Source organism: Spermophilus citellus, assembly GCF_964194105.1.
Source record: "Spermophilus citellus genome assembly, chromosome: 10".
Taxonomy (NCBI): Eukaryota; Metazoa; Chordata; class Mammalia; order Rodentia; family Sciuridae; genus Spermophilus; species Spermophilus citellus.
The window spans coordinates 130,037,952-130,057,819 of NC_138197.1; the positions used below are offsets into that span (position 1 = coordinate 130,037,952).

At 53.2% G+C, this 19,868-nt stretch overlaps 1 protein-coding gene across 3 annotated transcripts in view; it reads left to right on the top strand.

Moving 5' to 3' along the window:
- Positions 1-19,501, top strand: part of ZC3H7B (zinc finger CCCH-type containing 7B) — a 51,938-nt gene extending 32,437 nt beyond the window's left edge. For 2 of the 3 annotated variants that reach the window (XM_081310497.1, XM_081310499.1), the window contains 15 exons: positions 348-541; positions 849-1,170; positions 2,092-2,150; positions 2,838-2,997; positions 3,414-3,575; positions 5,402-5,607; positions 6,969-7,069; positions 8,737-8,918; positions 11,573-11,658; positions 15,014-15,147; positions 15,305-15,410; positions 15,512-15,620; positions 15,891-16,024; positions 16,127-16,290; positions 16,674-19,501. In XM_081310497.1, coding sequence (XP_081166623.1) covers positions 348-541; positions 849-1,170; positions 2,092-2,150; positions 2,838-2,997; positions 3,414-3,575; positions 5,402-5,607; positions 6,969-7,069; positions 8,737-8,918; positions 11,573-11,658; positions 15,014-15,147; positions 15,305-15,410; positions 15,512-15,620; positions 15,891-16,024; positions 16,127-16,290; positions 16,674-16,929 — 2,375 coding nt within the window. In that variant the 3' untranslated portion in view covers positions 16,930-19,501. The remainder of the gene's footprint in view (positions 1-347; positions 542-848; positions 1,171-2,091; positions 2,151-2,837; positions 2,998-3,413; positions 3,576-5,401; positions 5,608-6,968; positions 7,070-8,736; positions 8,919-11,572; positions 11,659-15,013; positions 15,148-15,304; positions 15,411-15,511; positions 15,621-15,890; positions 16,025-16,126; positions 16,291-16,673) is intronic. The other variant, XM_081310498.1, reaches the window with a different exon arrangement.
- The last annotated feature ends 367 nt before the right edge of the window (positions 19,502-19,868 follow it).

Sequence of the window (19,868 nt, forward strand, 5' to 3'; positions counted from 1 at the left end):
CTGCGTCCACTGCCCTCCTGGCCCCTCTCCTCCTCATTGGCTTCCAGGAAGGGTTCCACCTTGTCAGTGTCCCTTAGAGAGTGGGCACTGCTGACCCTAGAGAAGGTGAGGATGAGAGCGATTCAGGTGGAACCAAAGCCATCGGGAGATGCTGTAGGACTGAACCCCCACCCCAGGTTTCCTTCCTTGGCCTTCACAGGCCTCTGCCCTGGGGCCAGCCAACAGGGAGACAGGGTCACTGGGAGGAGGGCAGGATAAGTGTTAGATGATCACCCTAGGCCCTGGGACCCCTCCTCCACGCTCATCAAGCTGTGCCCCTGCGGCTACTGAGTTGGCCCCCTCCACAGACTGCTATGTGGACCTGCGAGGCTCCCCAGCCCTGCTCCCCTCCACTCCCACGATGCCCCTGTTCCCTCACGTTCTGGACCTGCTGGCCCCCCTGGACAGCAGCAGCAGGACCCTCCCCAGCACTGAGGGCCTGGATGACTTCTCGGATGGTGATGTCTTTGGTCCAGAGCTGGACACCCTTCTGGACTCCCTGGTGAGTCATACTGCCGCCCTCCTGCTCCTGGAGTCCGTATCCTACTTGGGTCCTCATTGTCCCATGAGGGGTCGAGGGAAGATTCCCACCCATGTCACATTTGGGGAAACAGACGCCTCATGAGGGACTTGGCAGAACAGACACAAGGCTCCAGAACGTCTCCCAGAAGGGACGGGCTCTACCTCATAGGCAGGTTGAGACCAGGCTGCAGAAGGGTGTGGCTGGCCGCTTCCTGGAGTGCACAGTTCTGTCTAGGGCTAGGCAGTCACATTCCCCGCTGACCCCTGCCTCTGTCCCTATCTCGCAGTCTCTGGTCCAGGGTGGCCTGCCCGGCAGTGGTGTGCCTAGTGAGTTGCCCCAGCTGATACCCGTGTTCCCTGGTGGGACCCCGCTGCTGCCACCTGTGGTGGGTGGCTCCATCCCCGTCTCCAGCCCACTGCCCCCTGCCTCCTTTGGCCTCGTCATGGACCCCTCCAAGAAGCTGGCTGCCTCTGTGCTGGATGCCCTCGACCCCCCAGGCCCCACACTGGACTCCCTGGACCTTCTGCCATACTCGGAGACCCGGCTGGACGCTCTCGACAGCTTCGGGTCAGCCCGTGGCTCCCTGGACAAGCCTGACTCCTTCATGGGTGAGGCCCGGATGGGCATGTTCCCCCCCACACCCCACCCCTGCACCACATTTGCAAAGTGCTGTCATGTCTCTGGTTTCTGGAGAGCAGATGGGGATTGTGGCTCTAAACTGCCCAATCCCACTCTCTCACCTCTCCCAGTCCAGGGCCACTTGTGTGTGTGCTGCTGTGTCTCTGTGGTACTCAGTTCTGTGTGGATCTGAGCCTCAGGCTGGTATCCTGTTCAAGACTCATCAGTAGAGCTCTGATAGTTCAGGACTCCCTCACCCTAGTCTGGTCTCTCTGCCCAGCTTCCTCAGGCCAGGGGGTCCCACAGCAATGATTCTGGGAGCTCCTTCAGCACCACTAGATTGGGTGTCAGAGGAAACTGACCCATCTGGGCCCTGGTAGGACTGGCTTTCAGAGGTCAGACATAGTCTGGGACACTTACAACTGAGACATAAGGGGTGGAAGGAACATAGAGAAGCTGAGGGAGAACAATAGAGAGGCTGAGGGGGAAGTGATGGCGGGGCCAGGTCTTGCAGAAGGTCATCAGCTGGGCAGAGAGTGCAGGGGCACGCCCTGTGAGGTGGAGGGGTCAGGGGCTAGTCAATGATCAGAACAGGGGCCTAAGGGAAGCATGAGTAGAACAGAGTCTCGGGAGAGCTATGGGCCAAGCTGAGAGCTCAGGCTTTCTCCCGGGGCAGTGGGGAGACCCAGAAGGCTTAAGCAATGGACTGGGGAGTATGAGGAGGCTGCAGCCTCTTTGTCCCAGGGCTATGCCATGAGAATAGAGAAGAGGGCAGAGTCCAGGGATCAGCAAGATTAGAAGAGGATGTGTGGCCTGGGGGACTTCCCCATGGACACAAGGGGAAGTCCTGGGATGGCCCCTCATGGCCTTAGTGCCAGGGCAAGTGACCCCTGTGTCTTCTTCCTGTCCAGAGGAGAACAATTCACAGGACCACCGTCCCCCAAGCAGTACTCAGAAACCAGCCCCCTCGGTGAGTAACGTGGATGGGACTCCACTACCAGGCCTTTCATTCCTCCTGGGGGCCGGGGGAGGGAGTGGTGTGGGCTCTAGAGTTGTGTTCTCTGTATGAAGTGAGTTGCTGCAGCCCCCAAGAAGAGGCACCCTCAAAGTGGAAGAACCCAAGGTGGTCCCCTAGCCCTTCCTTACTAGCCATGTGCTGGGGGTACCCAGAACACTCCCTGTCCTGCCTGCTTGGACGCCTCAAATGATTTCCCCGGCATTATTCACAGCCCTGATCTCCAGACTCAGCCTGCTCTGAGTTTCAAAGAGCGTGTGACCAGGAGGAGGCCTATCCGCTGACCTTAGCCTGGATAATGGTCGTGTGAGCCTGGGGAAGTCACCCAGTCTCTGAGTTTTGTCTTCCTTCGTGCTAATGGCTGAGGACTTGGGAGGGCATATGCAGAGGCCTCCATCAGGGCCACTGCTCCTTCTCTGTGTTCACATTGACCTTTGATTCAAGGAAAGGTTGTAAGCCAGGTTTCTGTCACCTCTGCACCTGCCTAGCTTGAGGACTTCTGAGGGTTGGTTCTGGTGTTTGGGCTCTTAGACCACAATAGAAGGGCAGGGAGGGTTGAGGAAGAGGGAGGGCCCTCGGCTACAATTCTGCTCTTGGGTGGGATGGTGGCATCAAAGAGCACCCTCTACCTTCGGTGCCTAGGCTGGCCGTGGTGGTCCAGCTGTCACTCAGCCCAAGATGGCCGACCTCCTCCTGTTACAGCCAGAGCCCTCCATGCCCAACACTGCCTTGCTCATCAAGAACCCCTTGGCTGCCACCCATGAATTCAAGCAGGCCTGCCAGCTGTGCTACCCCAAGACAGGTAATGTCACATCTGAGGCCACACCCCTCTGTCCCCAGACATGCCAGCAATCTCAGGACTTGGAGGTCCAGAACAGAAGGACCTTCGTGTATCAGTGGGAGACAGGACCAGAAAACAAAGTCCCTCCAAGGCGGGAAGGGAAGGTGTGGGTGCTGGTCGAGGCCTGTCCTCTGCTGAGCACTGTTTTCATAACTCACTCTGGAGAGACTCTGAGATGGGCAGGCTCACCACAGGTCGTGGTGGTGGTGGTGGAAAGGAAGCAGGGAGAATGGACTCATCTTTAGGTGGCACATAGCAAGGAGGGGTATGGCAGGAGCTGGGGAGGCCCAGATGAGGGCAGCTTTTCCAGTTCCCACCCCCTGCCTGGGCCCAGTAGTTCTACCTGGAATCATTGTTGCTGTCCATCCTGCTCACAGGCCCCAGGGCGGGCGACTACACCTATCGTGAGGGCCTTGAGCATAAGTGTAAGCGGGACATCTTACTTGGTCGGCTCCGGAGCTCCGAGGACCAGAGCTGGAAGCGGATCCGACCTCGGCCCACCAAGACCAGCTTCGTGGGCTCCTACTACTTGTGCAAAGGTGAGATTTGCAACAGGACCGGTGAAAAGCCAGAGCCTGGCTCCTCTCACCCCAGACACTGTTGTGGCGTGGCAGGCAGTGGAACAGGTGTGGTCATCACATTTGTAGGAGAGGTGAGGGGGCTGGGGCTGTCACTCAGTGGTAGAGCACTTGCCTGGAACGTGTGAGGCACTGGATTCAATCCTTAGCACCACATAAATAAATAAAATAAAGGTATAAAAAATACAACATAAGAGAGGTGAGGAAGCTGAGCTCTGAGGCCCAAGTTCCGTGTCAGAATGAGCATCCCCTATCCTGACTGGCTCCAGAGACCCATGGGAAACATTCAGGACATTGCATGGATCTGGAGCCCTCTGATGGCCTGTGCTCTGAAGTGCAAGGGTCCTACAGTTCATGGAGAACTGATTCTTACCACTGTAAGGACCCAAAGGGCTACTAGGGGGTTGTGGAGAGAATGCACAGAAAGCATTAAGGCTTGACATATGTCAGTTCTTAGCCAGCATGGTGGTGCACACCTGTAATCCCAGAAACTCAGGAGATTGAGGCAGAAGGATCACAAGTTCAAGGCCAACCTCAGCAACTTAACAAGGTCCTAAGCAACTTGGAGAGTGTCTCAAAAATCAAAAATAAAAAGGGCTGGGGAAGTGGTTCAGTGGTAAAGTACCCCTGGGCTTAATCTCCAGTATTAAAAAAAGTCCTTTTGATTGATTACATTATTGTCACTATTCTCATTTCTGTCTCATGGCAGTCTGGTTAGTATTGGATGGACGTTGTCATGTACCTGATTTGCTTTCTTCTATTCCCCAACCAAGCAATTTGGTCCAGTCCACATGGCAGTATGTGAAGTTGTGACATCATTAAGTGCTTTAGAGCGCAGTGCTTCTTCTGCACTTACCAACCTGTGTCCTCACAGTTCTGGATGAGGCGACCGAGGCTTTGAGAGTCTGCCAGGCAGTGCCTTTGTCTCCTGACCCAGCCTGCAGCAGTCACCTACCCAGGCTTTTGGGACCAGTTCCCCATCCTTCCTGAAGCCCTGCTGTGGTCAGTTAGATTGAGTCCAAACTGAACAGGCCTACGGGTACCCATGCCTGCTTCCTCCTACCTCTGTCCTGACCTCTCCCCAAACAGACTGACCCTCCCGTTGACTCTGTGACACATGCTGTGTGGGAAACCCCTTCCCACAATGCTTCTCCCTGCACCTGTCTCACCTGTACCTAGGGATGTGACCCACTTCTCTGTGTCTATGTCCCATGTTGCCTTGTGGTATGGTCCAGTGGAATTTGGGTCAAGGCCAACTTAAAAAGAGGAGAAGGAAAGAAAACATCAGATCCACCCCAGGAAGGCAGTTTTCCCAGGTCTGAGCCTACTTCTCTCTCCAACTTCCTTGGCCTCAGTCCCCACAACTCAGTGTCCTCTGCTCATGGGGAAAACAGCCAAAATGCAGGGAGTGACAAGGAGTCCCAGCACAAGTTTCTCTGACTTGGAAGTCCATGCTCTGAACCATGCAGTGTTAGTTTCCTGGTGAATAATAATTTTTTAAAAAAATCCTTTCCGTTTACATAGAGGCTTGCATACTTCCATAAGCCTTTTGAATACTTTTTGTCCTACAGAAGAAGACGCTCTGGGGGCAGGTGGGCAGGAGTGTTGGCCAAGCTCTGCAGGTGTCCAGCACAGAGGGGCCTGGTTGGCATTTTGGAAGGTGTCTTCATAAGGAGGACACCACGCCTAGCAAAGCTGAGCCCTGCTGCCCACAGCAGGATCCTGGGGGCGTTGCAGGCTGCCGTCCCTGCCTGGCAGAACGTGTGTGTCCTGTTGCCTCTTTGCAGACATGATTAACAAGCAGGACTGTAAGTACGGGGATAACTGCACCTTCGCCTACCATCAGGAGGAGATCGACGTGTGGACCGAGGAGCGGAAGGGCACCCTCAACCGTGACCTGCTCTTCGACCCACTGGGGGGTGTCAAGCGTGGCAGCCTCACCATCGCTAAGCTCCTCAAGGAGCACCAGGGCATCTTCACCTTCCTCTGTGAGGTACCTGCCCACCTGCCTACACCACTACCTCCCCCACAGTCTAAGGCCCGCGCAGGGCTGGGGTTGCTCCTGGGCACCGGCCATTGTGGGGGTCAGTCCTGGAACCTGTGGCTATGGGAGGCCTGACTGCAGAATCAGTAGATCCCTGGACTGTTCTCACTAGAGACCAGACCCTATCCAGTCCTTCATTTTAAAAATGTGGAAACCAGGGCCAGAAAGAAATAGTAACCCTCCCACCTCGTCTTCCCTGACAGTCACCTGTCAGGCTTTAGATCCTCATTTCCACCTTGCCGGCCATGCTGGCAGGCTGTCCCTGTTTAAGCATGGTGATGCTGGGGTTCGAGGAAGCACGGGGCTGCCTGAAGGCCGTGAGCAGAGCTAAGCTTTAGACCTGGAGTGAGTCTCACCTCTCAATGTCAGCTGCCACTGCTGGTCCTTGTGGCCAGCCCCCCTGGGACCAGGCAGATGGGATGCTCATCCAGGTTGTCCCTGGATGTCTATGTGGGCCTGGTGTGATTAATCCTACTCAGCAAGGAGTTCATGACCTTGCACCTCATGCCTCCCTCGACACGCTTTCCAGTCCATCTGTGCCAGCGTTGATGCCTGCTGCATTTCCTGCCTGTGCCCCAGCTGACCACCCTGGAGAGCTGTCCCGTGTCTCTGCATCTCAGACCCCCTGGGCTCAGCTCTGATCTCAGCAGTTCTACTGAGCTGTCATCAAGTCCCTCTCCAGAGTGGTCACAGAGGACCATGCTTGGCCTTGGGAGAGAAATTGGCTCATCTCATTTGTTGAGGTCAAGGGACGTTGTCATGTCCATCTCTGTGGAGCAAGGGCTCGGGGTCTGGATTGCTGGCAGGGTTTGGTGTGGCTCATCCATTGCACAGCCAGCCCCTTCCCTGACCCTCAGAGCAGGTGTACTTGGGCCGGCTCCCCTCAGGGAGCAGTTGGCTTGGGAATCATGGCTCACAGCCAGGTGGCAGAATGCAGTTTATAGAGCACCTGTAGTTTCTTCTTATCTTTTTTCAACTTTTATAGTGAATCTGTGTAACAAAGCAGGTATGGTTATTCCCAGTTTACAGTTGAGGAAAATGAGGCACAGAGATATTGAATAACCCCATGCTCCAGGCATTTGGAGTGGTAGGATCAGAGGGAGGGAGAGGGAGAGAGCCAGGGCCCAGGCTATCTGTGAACTAGAGCCAAAGACATGGGTGCCACCAACCCTGGGATTTCCTTCCTCACTCTGACCTAGAGCAGGGTTTTCAGGGACCAGCTGTCCTTCCCTAAGTGCCCATGTGGGGTCCCAGCCTACCCCTTCCCCAGGTGGCCTCGCAGGGTTCCAGCCCATCCCCTCCCTGGGCAGATCTGCTTTGACAGCAAGCCCCGGATCATCAGCAAAGGCACCAAGGATTCTCCATCTGTCTGCTCCAACCTAGCTGCCAAGCACAGCTTCTACAACAACAAGTGAGTAGGTCCTGCATCCTGGGGCTGGGGCAGCTCTGATGGCTAGGGAAAGGCTGAGGACTAAGAGTAGACTTGGGTGTCAAAACAAAGGACAGTCTCCACCTGGAAGGACAGGAACATGTGTATTGAGCAACTACTCATTCCAGCCATTGTCTTAGGCATTTGATTATCTCAGCAGTCCTCTGGAGGAGGAGTTACTGTCCCTCTTGTACAGAAGGGAAAGCTGAGCTTGGGAGCAGCTTTAGTTGGCAGGCAAGTCGGGGCACCACCTTGACTCTTTGTCTGGCATCCATCATTGTTATGATGTCAGCATCAGACAGGGAATGGGAGGCATGGGGTTGGATCTGGCATTGCTGCCTTTGCTCTTCTTGCTTGCTGTGGCCCTGCCCCAGTGTGCAGCCCAGGCCCTGCAGTCAGACACATCTGAGTCTGAATCCCAGCCTGGCCCAAGGCTGGCTTTATGTTCAAGCACTAGCCAGCGCAGCCCTGGGTTTCCTCATCTGTTAGATCAATGGCAATCCTATTCCTAGATTTCAGTGAGGGTCATTAAGATTCCTGGCCCAGGGCTGGGGCTGTAGCTCAGTGGTAGAGTACGTACCTGGCATACATGAGGCACTGGGTTCAATACTCACTACCACATAAAAATAAATAAAAATTTAAAAGAAAGAAAAAAAAAGATTCCTGGCCCACAAGAATATGGGGGAAAGAAACACTATACACTGTTGGTAAGATAAACTATAACAACCACTGTGGAAATCAATATGGAGGTTCCTCAAAAGAAAAAGACTGGAACCAGTAGATGACCCAGTTACACCAAGGAATTAAAATCAGTGTACTATAGCTGTGTATGCATGTTTATAGCAGTGAGATTCGCAATAGCCCATTTATGGAACCAGCCTAGGTGTCTATCAGCAGATGAATGGATAAAGAAAATGTGGTATATATACACAATGGAGTTTTACTCAGCCATAAAAAATGAATTATGTAATTCACAGAAAATTCGCAGAACTTAAGCTTTAAGTGAAATTAGCCAGACTCAGAAAGTCAAGGGGAAAAAAAGGTGGGGGGAATCTCATGAAAATAGAAGGGACAGCTATAGAGAAAGAGGGCCAGGGGAAGGAAAGGGAGTACTAGAGAATGAATTTGACCAAATTATGTTATGTACATATACAAACATGTCACAGTGTACCCCACTAGTATGTATAATTATAATGCACCAATTTAAAAGTTAATTAAAAGAGAAAAGGAAGAAAAGTTTTGGGGCCCAAAGGAAGGGCATCCAGCCCAAAACGTAAGGGAAAAGTTCCCTCTCCCACCCAGAGGCACTCCTTCTCCTAGCCTCATGACAGGTGGGGTCTGGTGCCCTCTGCTTTTGGGCAGCTCCAGATGGAACAGGCCCTGGATTGAAGCCTGCTCAATTGAAGCTTTACTAGGCTGGCACTAGTAAAGCAGACCTGGGACTTTCAGGCCTAAGTCTGCCCAGGTGCAGGACCCCAACCCCTAATCTGCTGTTCCACCACGTTCTGGGATCAGAGAATGGGGCACCAATACCCACAGGCAAGTCTCTCCCCTCAGGATTGCCTGGCATTGGGAAGGGCAGCAGCCCAGGGAGGTGGAGGGTCGGGAGGGCTGCAGTCAGCATTGTGTCCTCGCCACCTGCCCACCAGGTGTCTGGTGCACATCGTCCGCTCCACCTCCCTCAAGTACTCCAAGATCCGCCAGTTCCAGGAGCACTTCCAGTTCGACGTGTGCCGCCACGAGGTGCGCTACGGCTGCCTGCGTGAGGACAGCTGCCACTTTGCCCACAGCTTCATTGAGCTCAAGGTCTGGCTGCTGCAGCAGTACTCAGGTAAGGGGCAGGCAGGGCAGGTGAAGGGACGTGAGACCTGGCTGGGTGGAAGCCCCAGGGCATGATGGCCAATGGAAGCGATGTCAGGAAGCGGATACTGGGCAAACTCTTTGGAGGAGCTGGTGCATCCTGGGTGTCACAGAGGAATCAAAGACCTGCTGTTGGGGAGCCTCTAGGCCTGGAGGATCCTAGGCTTCTCCCCACCTGGGCACTGTCAGGAGAACACAGGTGGAGAGGGAGTACAAGCCAGGCTGCAGAGCTGGGTAGACGGGCCCCTGCTCCAGCTTTCCACTTGCTTCATGGGAATGAAGGGGCTCTGTCAGGTGAAGGGGCTCTCCCTTAGCCTCCATCTGCTTACCTGGCAAGTGCCAGCCTAATCTCTACATCACAGATTACCAGATGTTCACCCACTTGCTCACCTAAGAGAGATTTATTGAGCAGTTTCTCTGTGTCAGAGGATTCAGCCATGAACTGGTCAAGGCCCTTGCTCCAGAGGACTTACTTACAAGGGGGCAGGACACAATATCCAATTTGGGAAGCGCATCCTGTGTTCCATCTGACCTATGACGTGCACTTCTCCCCTGATTTAGTTAGCAGCATTTTGTGTGTGTAGGAAATCAGTGTCGTTGAGAATCCATAGTGGTATCATTTCAGATATGCATCGGTGCTATGAGGAAGGTAAAGAAGAGCAAGAGGACAGGGCCACAGGGGGAGCATTTTAGATCAGATGGGGGAGAATGGTTCTTTGAGAGAAGGGCAGAAGGAACAGCAAGGCAGAAGGCCCCCAAGTAAGGAGGAAGACTATCTGTGGGGACTATGGCAGTGAATGGGACAGGGTAGAGTTGAGGCTCCAGGGTCTGCAGGGACCCAAGTGTTTAAGGGTATTTGGCCTTAAATAGAAATATAGGGGAAAACAGGTGGAGGAAAAAAAAGAAAAGAAAAAAGTGATAATCTAATCAGTGATGGACTATATATACAACAGTGGTCCCTTTGTAATGTTTTGAACAACCAATAAAAAAAATAAAATAAAAATTAAAAAAATAAATAAAAATAAAAATTGCTTTAATGCAAAAAAAAAAAAGACCATGTCACTGGTTTATGTATTTCCTAGATTATACTTTTTACTGGAATTTTAGAATGTACCCCATTTTATTATTTTTTTTTATCAAAGTTTGCTGTAAAGCAGTGACAGTGGCAGGAGCGTCATACATCTTGTTTACACATCTCTTGATTACATCAAGAGGCCCGGTGGAGCATTTACCTCCACTCTGTAGGTCTGTGTAAGTGCACTCTGCAATATTCAAAAGAAGAGACAATCCCCCAACAGCACATTTCTCAGGCTTCAGCATCATTAAGCAGCGTGTGTCTGCAGTTGGCCTTGTCCTAAATGTGAAGCTCAGGGACTGTTTTAAATGTGATGTGCAGCGTTGTTTTCACAATGCTTTAGCTGCTGGGTGAAGAAAAGAGGAGTAAGAGCAGAAGCAGGGATATGAGTGAGGGTGTGGCTCAGGCCAAATGGTGGCAGTGGAAGTGACAGAAGTAGTCATATTCCAGGTATATTTTGATAGTAGAACCTATACAATTTGTTGATGGACCAGATGTGAAGTATGAAACAAAGGACGGTATCAAGGTCAACTCCAAGGTCAGAGTATGTGGAAGAATGGGGTTCCATGTTCTGAGAAAGGGGAGGCTATAGAAGAAGGAAGTTTGGGGGGTGACCTCAAGGCTCAGCATGGGACAGGGAGTCTGGGCTGCCTGTGGGAATTCAAGTGGAGATGTTGAGCAGGCAGCTAGATGTGGGAGGTTGGAAGTTCACAGGAGAGGTCTAGGCTATAGATACACAATTGCAGATCATCAGCAAGAATCTGGGTGTAAAGTGCATTGCGTGGCCCAGATGAGTAGCTGCTTTGGGGCAGTATTCACAGAATAAGTGGAAAGCAAATTGTGGGAAGGCACTAGAAAGAGTGGAGGAGTTAGGAAGAGGTGCTGAGCTAGACCTCTCAGTGTAGGTTCCTTGAGGAAAGTAAAGAAGAGCAAGAGGACAGGGCCACAGGGGGAGCATTTTAGATCAGATAGGGGAGAATGGTTCTTTGAGAGAAGGGCAGAGAGCTGTTCCAGGCAGAAGGAACAGCAAGGCAGAAGGCCCCCGAGGAAGGAGGAAGACTATCTGTGGGGACTGTGGCAGTGAATGGGGCAGGGTAGGGTTGAGGCTCCAGGGTCTGAAGCTGATGGAAATCCAGGGAGGGTCCAGGCCACCAATCTGCAGCATTTGCCCTTTGGAGACTGGCAGTGAAGAGCCATGACAACTTCGTGAGCTGGTGAGCTAGGTGGGCTAGGGGCTTTAAGCAGGGTCAGGCCTGAACCCCCACTGAGGGAGGAAGTGGGGTCAGGAAAGGGTGCTGAGCAGCAGGCCCAGGAGAGGTCGATACCAACAGGGGAATGGAGGGGGTGGCCTTTGTTCCCATGTTGCAGATGAGCAAACTGACTAGGGAGGATGAGTGGATTCCCTGCATCCTGAGTCTTACCGTGGCCTGGCCTGACTGGGGTGAGGCTCCTTCACTTGAGCCTCAGGTGGCACAGGTACCCCACAGATGCCTTACCTCTCCTTGCCAAGTCCTTTCAGGGACACCTGTGTCTGCCCCCACCCTCCCCAGGCATGACCCATGAAGACATTGTTCAGGAATCCAAGAAATACTGGCAGCAGATGGAAGCCCATGCGGGAAAGGCCAGCAGCAGCTTGGTAAGGCCCAGGATTGGCACTGAGGGTGGGATCAGGCCCCACAAGGTCTAGCCTATTCCTTTACTCTGATGTAATTTCATTTCATATGTACTGGAAAGTTGTAAGACTCAGTATGAAGAATCCATGTACACCCTTTCTGAATTCCCCAGAAGCTAACGTTTTTCCATGTCCCACACTTGCTTTGTAGTTTGTTTGTCTGTCTTTGTCATCTCTGTGTGTGTGTCTGTGCTTTGTTCTGAATGTATATGTATACATATACCCATATCTAGTTATATACATAAATGTGCACACCTTTTCACTTTACTCATTGGAGAGTACGTTGCAGATATGATGTCCTCTTACCCGAAACGCTTCCATGCATATGTCTTAAAAATAAGGACACTAGCCAGGTGCAATGGTGCACACCTTTAATCCCAGTGACTGAGGGAACTGAGGCAGGAGGAACACAAGATTCAGGTGAGCCTCAGCAGTTTAGTGAGACCCTGTCTCAAAAATTAAAAAAAAAAAAAAAAAAAAAAGAGCTGTGGGTGTAGTTCAGTGGTAAAGCATCCTGGGTTCAATCATCAGTACCAAAAAAGGACCCTTTCTTACAGGAAAAATTGACATTGATACAAAAGTATTATTCAGATTTTATAAATTATTCCTAAAATTCTGGTTAATGCACTATGTGTGGTTGTTGTTGTCTCTTTAGTCCCCTTAAACTAAAACAGTTCCTCAATTTGTCTTCTGTGACACAGATATTTTTGAAGAGCCAGTGGTTTTGTAAAAGGTCTTTCCCTGTGGGATCATGTGCAGCTTCCTCATGCCACAGGGACAAGGACATGTTCTCAGAGAATATTATCTCTGTTTGTCCTATTACTGGTGATAATTTGGTTAAACATTGATAACCTGATTTAACTTTGATTAAAGTTCTCAATTTGCAGATGGGGAAACTGAGGCTTGCAGCATGTTAGAGACTTGCCAAGGGGCAAGTCCAGGTTCACTGACATTTTGCCTAGAGCTTGCCCTGCACTGTTCCTTTCACCCCATCACCATCAGGTTCCTCATCATCAAACCTTGCCTCGCCCAGCATTACGGTGGGGGTGAGGCTTGCAGAGCGGATCCAAGCTGCAGCATATCAACCCCCTGTTACATGCTAAGCCTTGCCCTGCCCCTGTGCTTATGCCTCCTTAGGCTGTGAGATCACTGTAATTGTAGATGGCATTGTGGACACCAGTCTTAGAAGGGTGGTCTCTGGGACTAGGAGACAGTGTGTATAAGGTGAGCCCTCTGTTCTGTCCACACCTGAGGATGATACTTTCATCCATGCCAGACCTATCCACTAACCAAACAGGGAGAGTTGGGTCCCCTAACTCCTTATGAGGCCTGCCTGAATGGGGAAGGGACAGAGGAGCAGGCCAGGCTTGCCAGTACGGCTGCCTGTCACCTTGGGCCTTCCTTTTCTAGCCTCCTTGTTCCTGGTCCTTTTCTCTTTCTCCACTTCCTGGCCAACCCCTGCTCCACCTGGTCTCTTTGCTCCTGGCCAGGAGCCCAGCAGGAAAGCAGCGAGGGCTCAGGCAGAACCAGCCACCTAGCCTTCTAAAGAGAGAGCACCAGATCCCGAACTCTCTTTCCCTCTGACCCCGCATCCCTCCTTCCTGACCAGTGGTGCTTCCAGGGACACCCAGGACAGTCAGTAAACATAGCTGGCCACAGGTTCCATGAAGGGCTTTATCGCCTCCTTGCTGCCAGATGTCCCACCCTGCTCACCCAAGTTACCATGCTGGGGCCTGGCTCAGGAATAGGAAATCTATGCCACGCCAACTGTGGCCCAGGCAGGAGGCTTTTCTTTGCTTATTATCTGAAGGATGAGGCCAGTGGCTCCGTGAGGCCAAGGACAGGTAGATACCAGGCAGAAGCAGCTTGGGTCGGGTGCTTGCAGCTTATCAGAGCCATCTCAGAGAAAGAAGCACAAATGCCCACCTGAGACCCAACCCCTGTCCTCAGGCCACTTACCTGAGGGAGTTTGGTAACCATTCTGAGCCTGCTTCTGCTTAATCAGATGGGATCCGGAAGGATCCCACCCACTCTGAGAGTTATCAGGAAGCTGGTGAGACCACGTGGTTATGAATTGTGGGTACCATGCCTGAGCCTGTTAGGAGCTCAGAACCAGTGTGGCTGTTCTTTGGAGCAAGGTCTGAGCCACCACATCCCTGGGCACCCCACTACCTCAGCTGTGAAATGGGAATAGTACCTTCCTTTTAGTGCATCTCGTGACAATCAAGAGGAACATCCAGAAATCATGAGCGTGTGGGTAATCTGCCTGCTCCCTGCATCCTAGTTATTCATCCCAGTCCCTCGCTCCTGGGATTAATGTGCATTATCCTGGGGCTGAGCCAGGCTGCAGTTTGCCCAGTGCCAGACCAGGGGTCAGTCAGTATTGAGGACAGAGCTCTTCCCTGTTCCAGGGCAGGCCCTGGTCTGGGCTTGCTGGGTCACAGGGGTGTGGGCCATAGCTCCTGTCCTGGGGTAATTGCCATAGCAGGATACATGTACTTGCCAGTCTGGAGGAACATGGGCTGTCCAAAGGGGTAACTCCACACCCAAGGATCCCAGGAGAATGGGGAGGCTTTAGCTAACAGGAGGGAAGGGGGATGACTGGAGGGTTCACAGAGCATCAGGTTGGCCATGGTCATGGGGTGGGCACTTTTCCCACTTCTTGACCCTTTGCCCTGCTCCAGGAGTGCAAGACGGAGGATGGGGAAGAGGGGGAGGGGCCAGAGTCCAGAGTCCAGGGCTGCCCAAGGTGGAATCCACTCTGCCCACCCCACCCCACCTTTGGGACTCCTGCTCTCTACAGGCTCAGCACTCCTGACCAAATCAGTGGTTCAGCAACTGTGGAAGCTCACAAAAGGGACACCTTTGCCAGGAGGGCTCCAGGGAGGACTTCCTACAGGAAGTGGAGCTTGAACTGAATTTTGAAGGACAGTTTCTAAAGCAAGTTGGACGACAAATGGAGGCCAGGAATTCCCGACACAGAGAACAGTGTGTACAAAGGCAGGAGGAGCCCCAGGAAATGCAGCAGCTTCACAGAGCAGGCTGTTCAGGGAGTGAGGAAAGGTGGGAGCCAGCCAGGGAAGGCAGAAAGATCCCCTGGTCAGGAAACAGGAGCCCCATTCTTGGCCTGGCTCCAACACCAAGAAGCCAACGGACCTACAGTTGGGAAATCACTGCTGTCAGTAGAACCAAGGAGTGGACCAGCCCATTCTAAGACTTGGGTGACCCTAGCACTCCCAGAGGCTGCCCATGTTACAGACCCCAGGACCTTAAGCATGGTACCTGCAGTGTCACCAACCCCTCCCACATCCCCATACAGGGTGCCCCAAGGACACATGGGCCCAGTACCTTTGACCTACAGATGAAGTTTGTGTGTGGCCAATGCTGGAGGAACGGGCAGGTGGTGGAACCTGACAAGGAACTCAAGTACTGCAGTGCCAAGGCCCGTCACTGGTGAGCGGGTACCAGCCAGGGGCTTGGGCAGGATGGGGCCCACCCATGCACCATGGGTGAAGAGACAAAGACTCAGGCCAGGGCTGTCTGAGGAGGTCACACAGCTCTGAGGCTTTACCCCAAGCTCTCTACACTGGCTTCCTTCTCTGTCCTGTAGCTGGACCAAGGAACGGCGTGTCCTTCTGGTGATGTCCAAGGCCAAGAGGAAATGGGTGTCAGTGAGGCCACTGCCATCCATTCGCAACTTCCCACAGCAATATGATGTGAGCTTGGGGGCAAGTACAGGTTGGGCAGAGATTGTGGGCCCTGAAGTGTTTCCTGCCGTAGGTGGGACTCAACGGGTTCTCCTGCCCCCTTCCCCCAGCTCTGCATCCATGCGCAGAATGGCCGCAAGTGCCAATATGTGGGCAACTGCTCCTTCGCACACAGTCCTGAGGAGAGGGACATGTGGACATTCATGAAGGAAAATAAGAGTGAGTGGCAGACTTGCCCCCCGCTCCTCTCTGCTAGACACCCCTCCGGGCTTGCTGGGCTTCCCTCTGCCTCCCAGGGGTTTCTCCAGCCTCAGCAGGCCATGCCTCCAGTTGACCAGGCTCCAAGGGGTGGGTAGCTTAGCAACAGAGCCTGGAATCCCATGGCTCCCAAGTCCAATGGGGATCATGGATCCATTCTGCCCAATAGATCCATTTTGCCCATTGGATGATAGGGAAGCCCCCTCACTAGGTACTCTGTCCCCTGGTCAGTCCTGGACATGCAACAGACCTATGACATGTGGCTGAAAAAACACAACCCAGGAAAGCCTGGGGAAGGGACCCCAATCAGCTCTCGGGAAGGAGAGAAGCAGATCCAGATGCCCACAGACTACGCCGACATCATGGTAAGCCTGGGCCATGGCCTACACCTGACCCAGGAGGGCAACCTGGAAGGGCTGGCTGGCGGGCAGGTGGGGAGCTGGCACCCACAGCGACTGTGCCCCCAGATGGGCTACCACTGCTGGCTCTGTGGCAAGAACAGCAACAGCAAGAAGCAGTGGCAGCAGCACATACAGTCCGAGAAGCACAAGGAAAAGGTCTTCACATCCGACAGTGATGCCAGCGGCTGGGCCTACCGCTTCCCCATGGGCGAGTTCCGGCTTTGCGACAGGTGCTCCAAGAAGGGCAGGGCGGGGCAACGCAGCAGGGCCTGGTGGGATGCAGGTGGGCCTGAGGACATGGATACACTGGCCAGTTCTGGCTCCTCTTGGCCTAGAGATGGCCTCTAGGGCCTGGTATGTCTTGGGTTTGAATACAGCCCTGAGTGGTGGGGGTGGGGCAGGATTGGGGGTTGGGCTCAGATCTGCCTAGTCCCCTTTTCTGTGGCCCTGGCTCAGATTGCCAAGGGGCCAATCATCTAGGTGCTACTGAGCTGGGGCTAAAGCTACTCAGGGAAGGGCTTGTTTGGAGGGAGGTCAAGTGGCTGACCCCAGGTCCCACAGCTTGGAGCAGGAAGGCACAGAGCTTGAGCATTGAGCCTCCTGACGCCCACAGGCTCCAGAAGGGCAAGACCTGCCCAGATGGGGACAAGTGCCGCTGCGCCCATGGACAGGAAGAGCTCAACGAGTGGCTAGACCGGCGTGAGGTGCTGAAGCAGAAGTTGGCCAAGGCCCGCAAGGATATGCTTCTGTGCCCACGGGATGACGACTTCGGCAAATACAACTTCCTGCTGCAAGAGGACGGGGACACTGCTGGTGCCACCCCAGAAGCCCCTGCTGGTGCCGCTGCTGCCGCCACCATTGGAGAGTAGGGTCAGGTCTTGGCCATGGGCAAAATCCTGGGGTAGGGGTTGGGGATGGGGAAGGAAGGCCGGATGAAAGGGTCAGGGCAGGCCAGCTGGGGTGGGGGGCCACCCTCATCAGGCAGCCCCTGGCCCCCTGGGGTGCCATCCTTCCCCCACCCCCACCGCCCCAGGTGTGCATATCCAGGTGCACGCACGAGCTGCAGCCTCAAGGGTCCCACAGTCCTCATCCTGCTGAAACCTGGGCAGACCCTCCCCCACCCTCACAACTCTCCTGGTTGGAGAGGGAGGGGCCTGACTGACCCCTCCAGTTTCAACCTACAGCTTTAACTTGTGTCTGCTCCTAAAGGGGGCCGCTCAGGGCTGGGGAGCCTGGGGTCCCCACTTGAATCTGCAGCAGGAGGGTCCTCCCTCTCCCCCCCCCACTTCCTGGGGGCAGATCAGGACAAGGGCAAGAGGCCCCAATTAGCTTTAAAATGCAGATCCAGGATGGACCTGGGAACACTATAATGGTCACTTACCACCAGGGACTCGGTTTCCCCTCTGGTTGGAAAGGTGGGAGGAGTTGGGTAGATGATCTCTGGAGCCTGACTAAGGATTCTGGACTGTCACTCCAGCCTCTTTCCCTCCCAGGCCATCAGCATAGATTATACATCCTCAGCCTTCAGAACTGACCTAGCCCAAACCCCATTTTTCAGAAAAGGAAGAGTCCTACAGGAGGAGTGATCTGTCCAGGGTCTCCAGCCCTTAGTACAAGGCAGAGATGGATGAAAACACTGTTCACTTAGAGCCTCTGTGCTCCTCGGTGGGGCTGAGACCGTCTCTGAATCAGTGTGTGGCTAGGGCCCCATGCAGTGCCCTTGAGGGCTAAGGAAATGTTGCTCAGAGAAGGGCTGGTCATGTCAGCACCCCACAGAGGGACAGGCTGTCCTGAGGATGGTCATTGCAGTGAGCAGCAGAGGTTACATCCCCATACCCACTCAGGGAAAAGTGGCAAAAGGCAGGTTCTATATAAGGCACAGGGCATGGGGAGGGGAATCGAATGAGGGGATGTGGAGAAAAGGGAGACATGACCTTGGGCTCCATGGGCTGGCCACTCCAGGATAGAACATGACCCCTCCTTCCTGGACTTACCACCTCCTCTCCCCAAGACTTACCAATATGCCCATTTACCCCTGCCCCTCCCTGATCCCCTACCCTGCCAGCTGCCTGGGACCCCAGCTGATCTCCAGCCCCTGCCCCCACCCATCAAGGCCTCTCCCATCCTCTGAGATGTCTGTGTGTACCCCACCTCCATCCCACCCACCATGGGCAAACCCAGCCTCTCCTGGCTCCCCAGACATTCCAGAATCCCCCACACCATTGGCACAAGGAGTGGGGTACCCCCGGAAGGAACCAGGGGCTAAGGCTATGGAAAGTGAGATGGAGAGAATGGAATACCCCATATTTCTCCACTAGCAAGGATTGATAATGTGTGATGATATAATGTCGGGCACTGGAGGCCACAGAGGACCCTGTTCTTCATGCCACCGCTGTCCAACCTTCTCCCAATAATCATGGCATGCACCCTTTCCTATTTCCTGCCCCCTGTCCCCTGCCCCCAGCAAGCCAGCACTGCAATTTGGGTGCTGGTGGCGTGGCTGGAGGGGAGGAGAGACCATACCCAAGGTGGGGTGGTGGCTGTGAATGTCAATGATACTTGTTCTCCTGATCTGTGGTGTTGCAGTCTGTTGTCACCAGCCTTGTTCTTAGTGTGTATATATGTCGCCCCCGTGATGCATATATACACAGGTATTAAATATATCGCTCTATATAATATTATATATGTGTGTGGTATCCAAGGAATCACTTCTAATGAGGGCTAAAGATAAAGAATTTGGCCAGAAAATGCAGCCATCCTTGCGTGATTAGGAGGGTTTTTCAGGATCACTGGACTGTTTGCAAGGAGACAGGAACTGGAGCCATGGTTCTGAGGTGGTGTGGGCAGTAGGGGTAGCTGTGGCCACCACCTGCACCCTGTTCATCTGATAGTTTCCCAGACACCCCTGTCTAATGGGAAGAGAGCCTGAGTGCTCAGGGAAATAAAATGATTTATATTTGTCTCCCCCAAAGCCCAAGAAATGAGATTGGAGTTCAGAAATGTTATCTTCAGCCTGTTGTCTATCTAAGGGCCTGACCTGGTCAGAGCTGGATCCCCCACAGGGTAGGGAAGAGAGTGTGAGGCAGGGCAGGGGGTGGTAGTGCAGAAAATACTTTTAATGATGAGGGTAACTATTTCAAATGTGACTCCTCCAGGGCCCCTGGCTGGGAGACTCAGAGTTCAACCTGGACTCATGCCCACCACAACAGGCAGGGATAAGATGGCATGGTGGACATGGGGCCGGGGTGGGAGGAGGAGGGATGCTGCATTTCTCAGCTAGGCAGTAATCAATTTAATGGTCCTTTTAAAATGTCTGTGTATTAAAATTTTAAGAATACCACACTTTAATATTAAATATCATAAGGTCTAGTATCTTGATAATAATGTAGATGTTTTAATAACAAATTTTTGTCCTTCTTAAAATAAAATGAAAGAAACTTGCTTACTTTGGCCTTTGTTCTAGAAAATAAATGTGTGCCCTTTGACCCCTGTCCTTGAGGTGTTGCACTCCTGTTCCTCCCTGCCTGGCCCAGGACTACACTGTGCTCATGGAGTAGTGCTGGCTGCTGCTGGCAATGGCTCAGACAGACATTTCCAGTGGTGAGGGGCAAGCATGTGGCCCTGTATGCAAAGAGGCCCACCAGTCTGGGCTCCCAAAGCCCCTTGGTGGCTCCATACATATGGCCCCAGGAAGGAGCTGCCCTTTGCCAGAAGACTGCAGCCTGCTTGCATCTCTCCTAGAGGCTGCCCACGGACACCCACACCTCCCTGCATTTACCATCACGTGCTATGGTAGGTTCTATGTGTT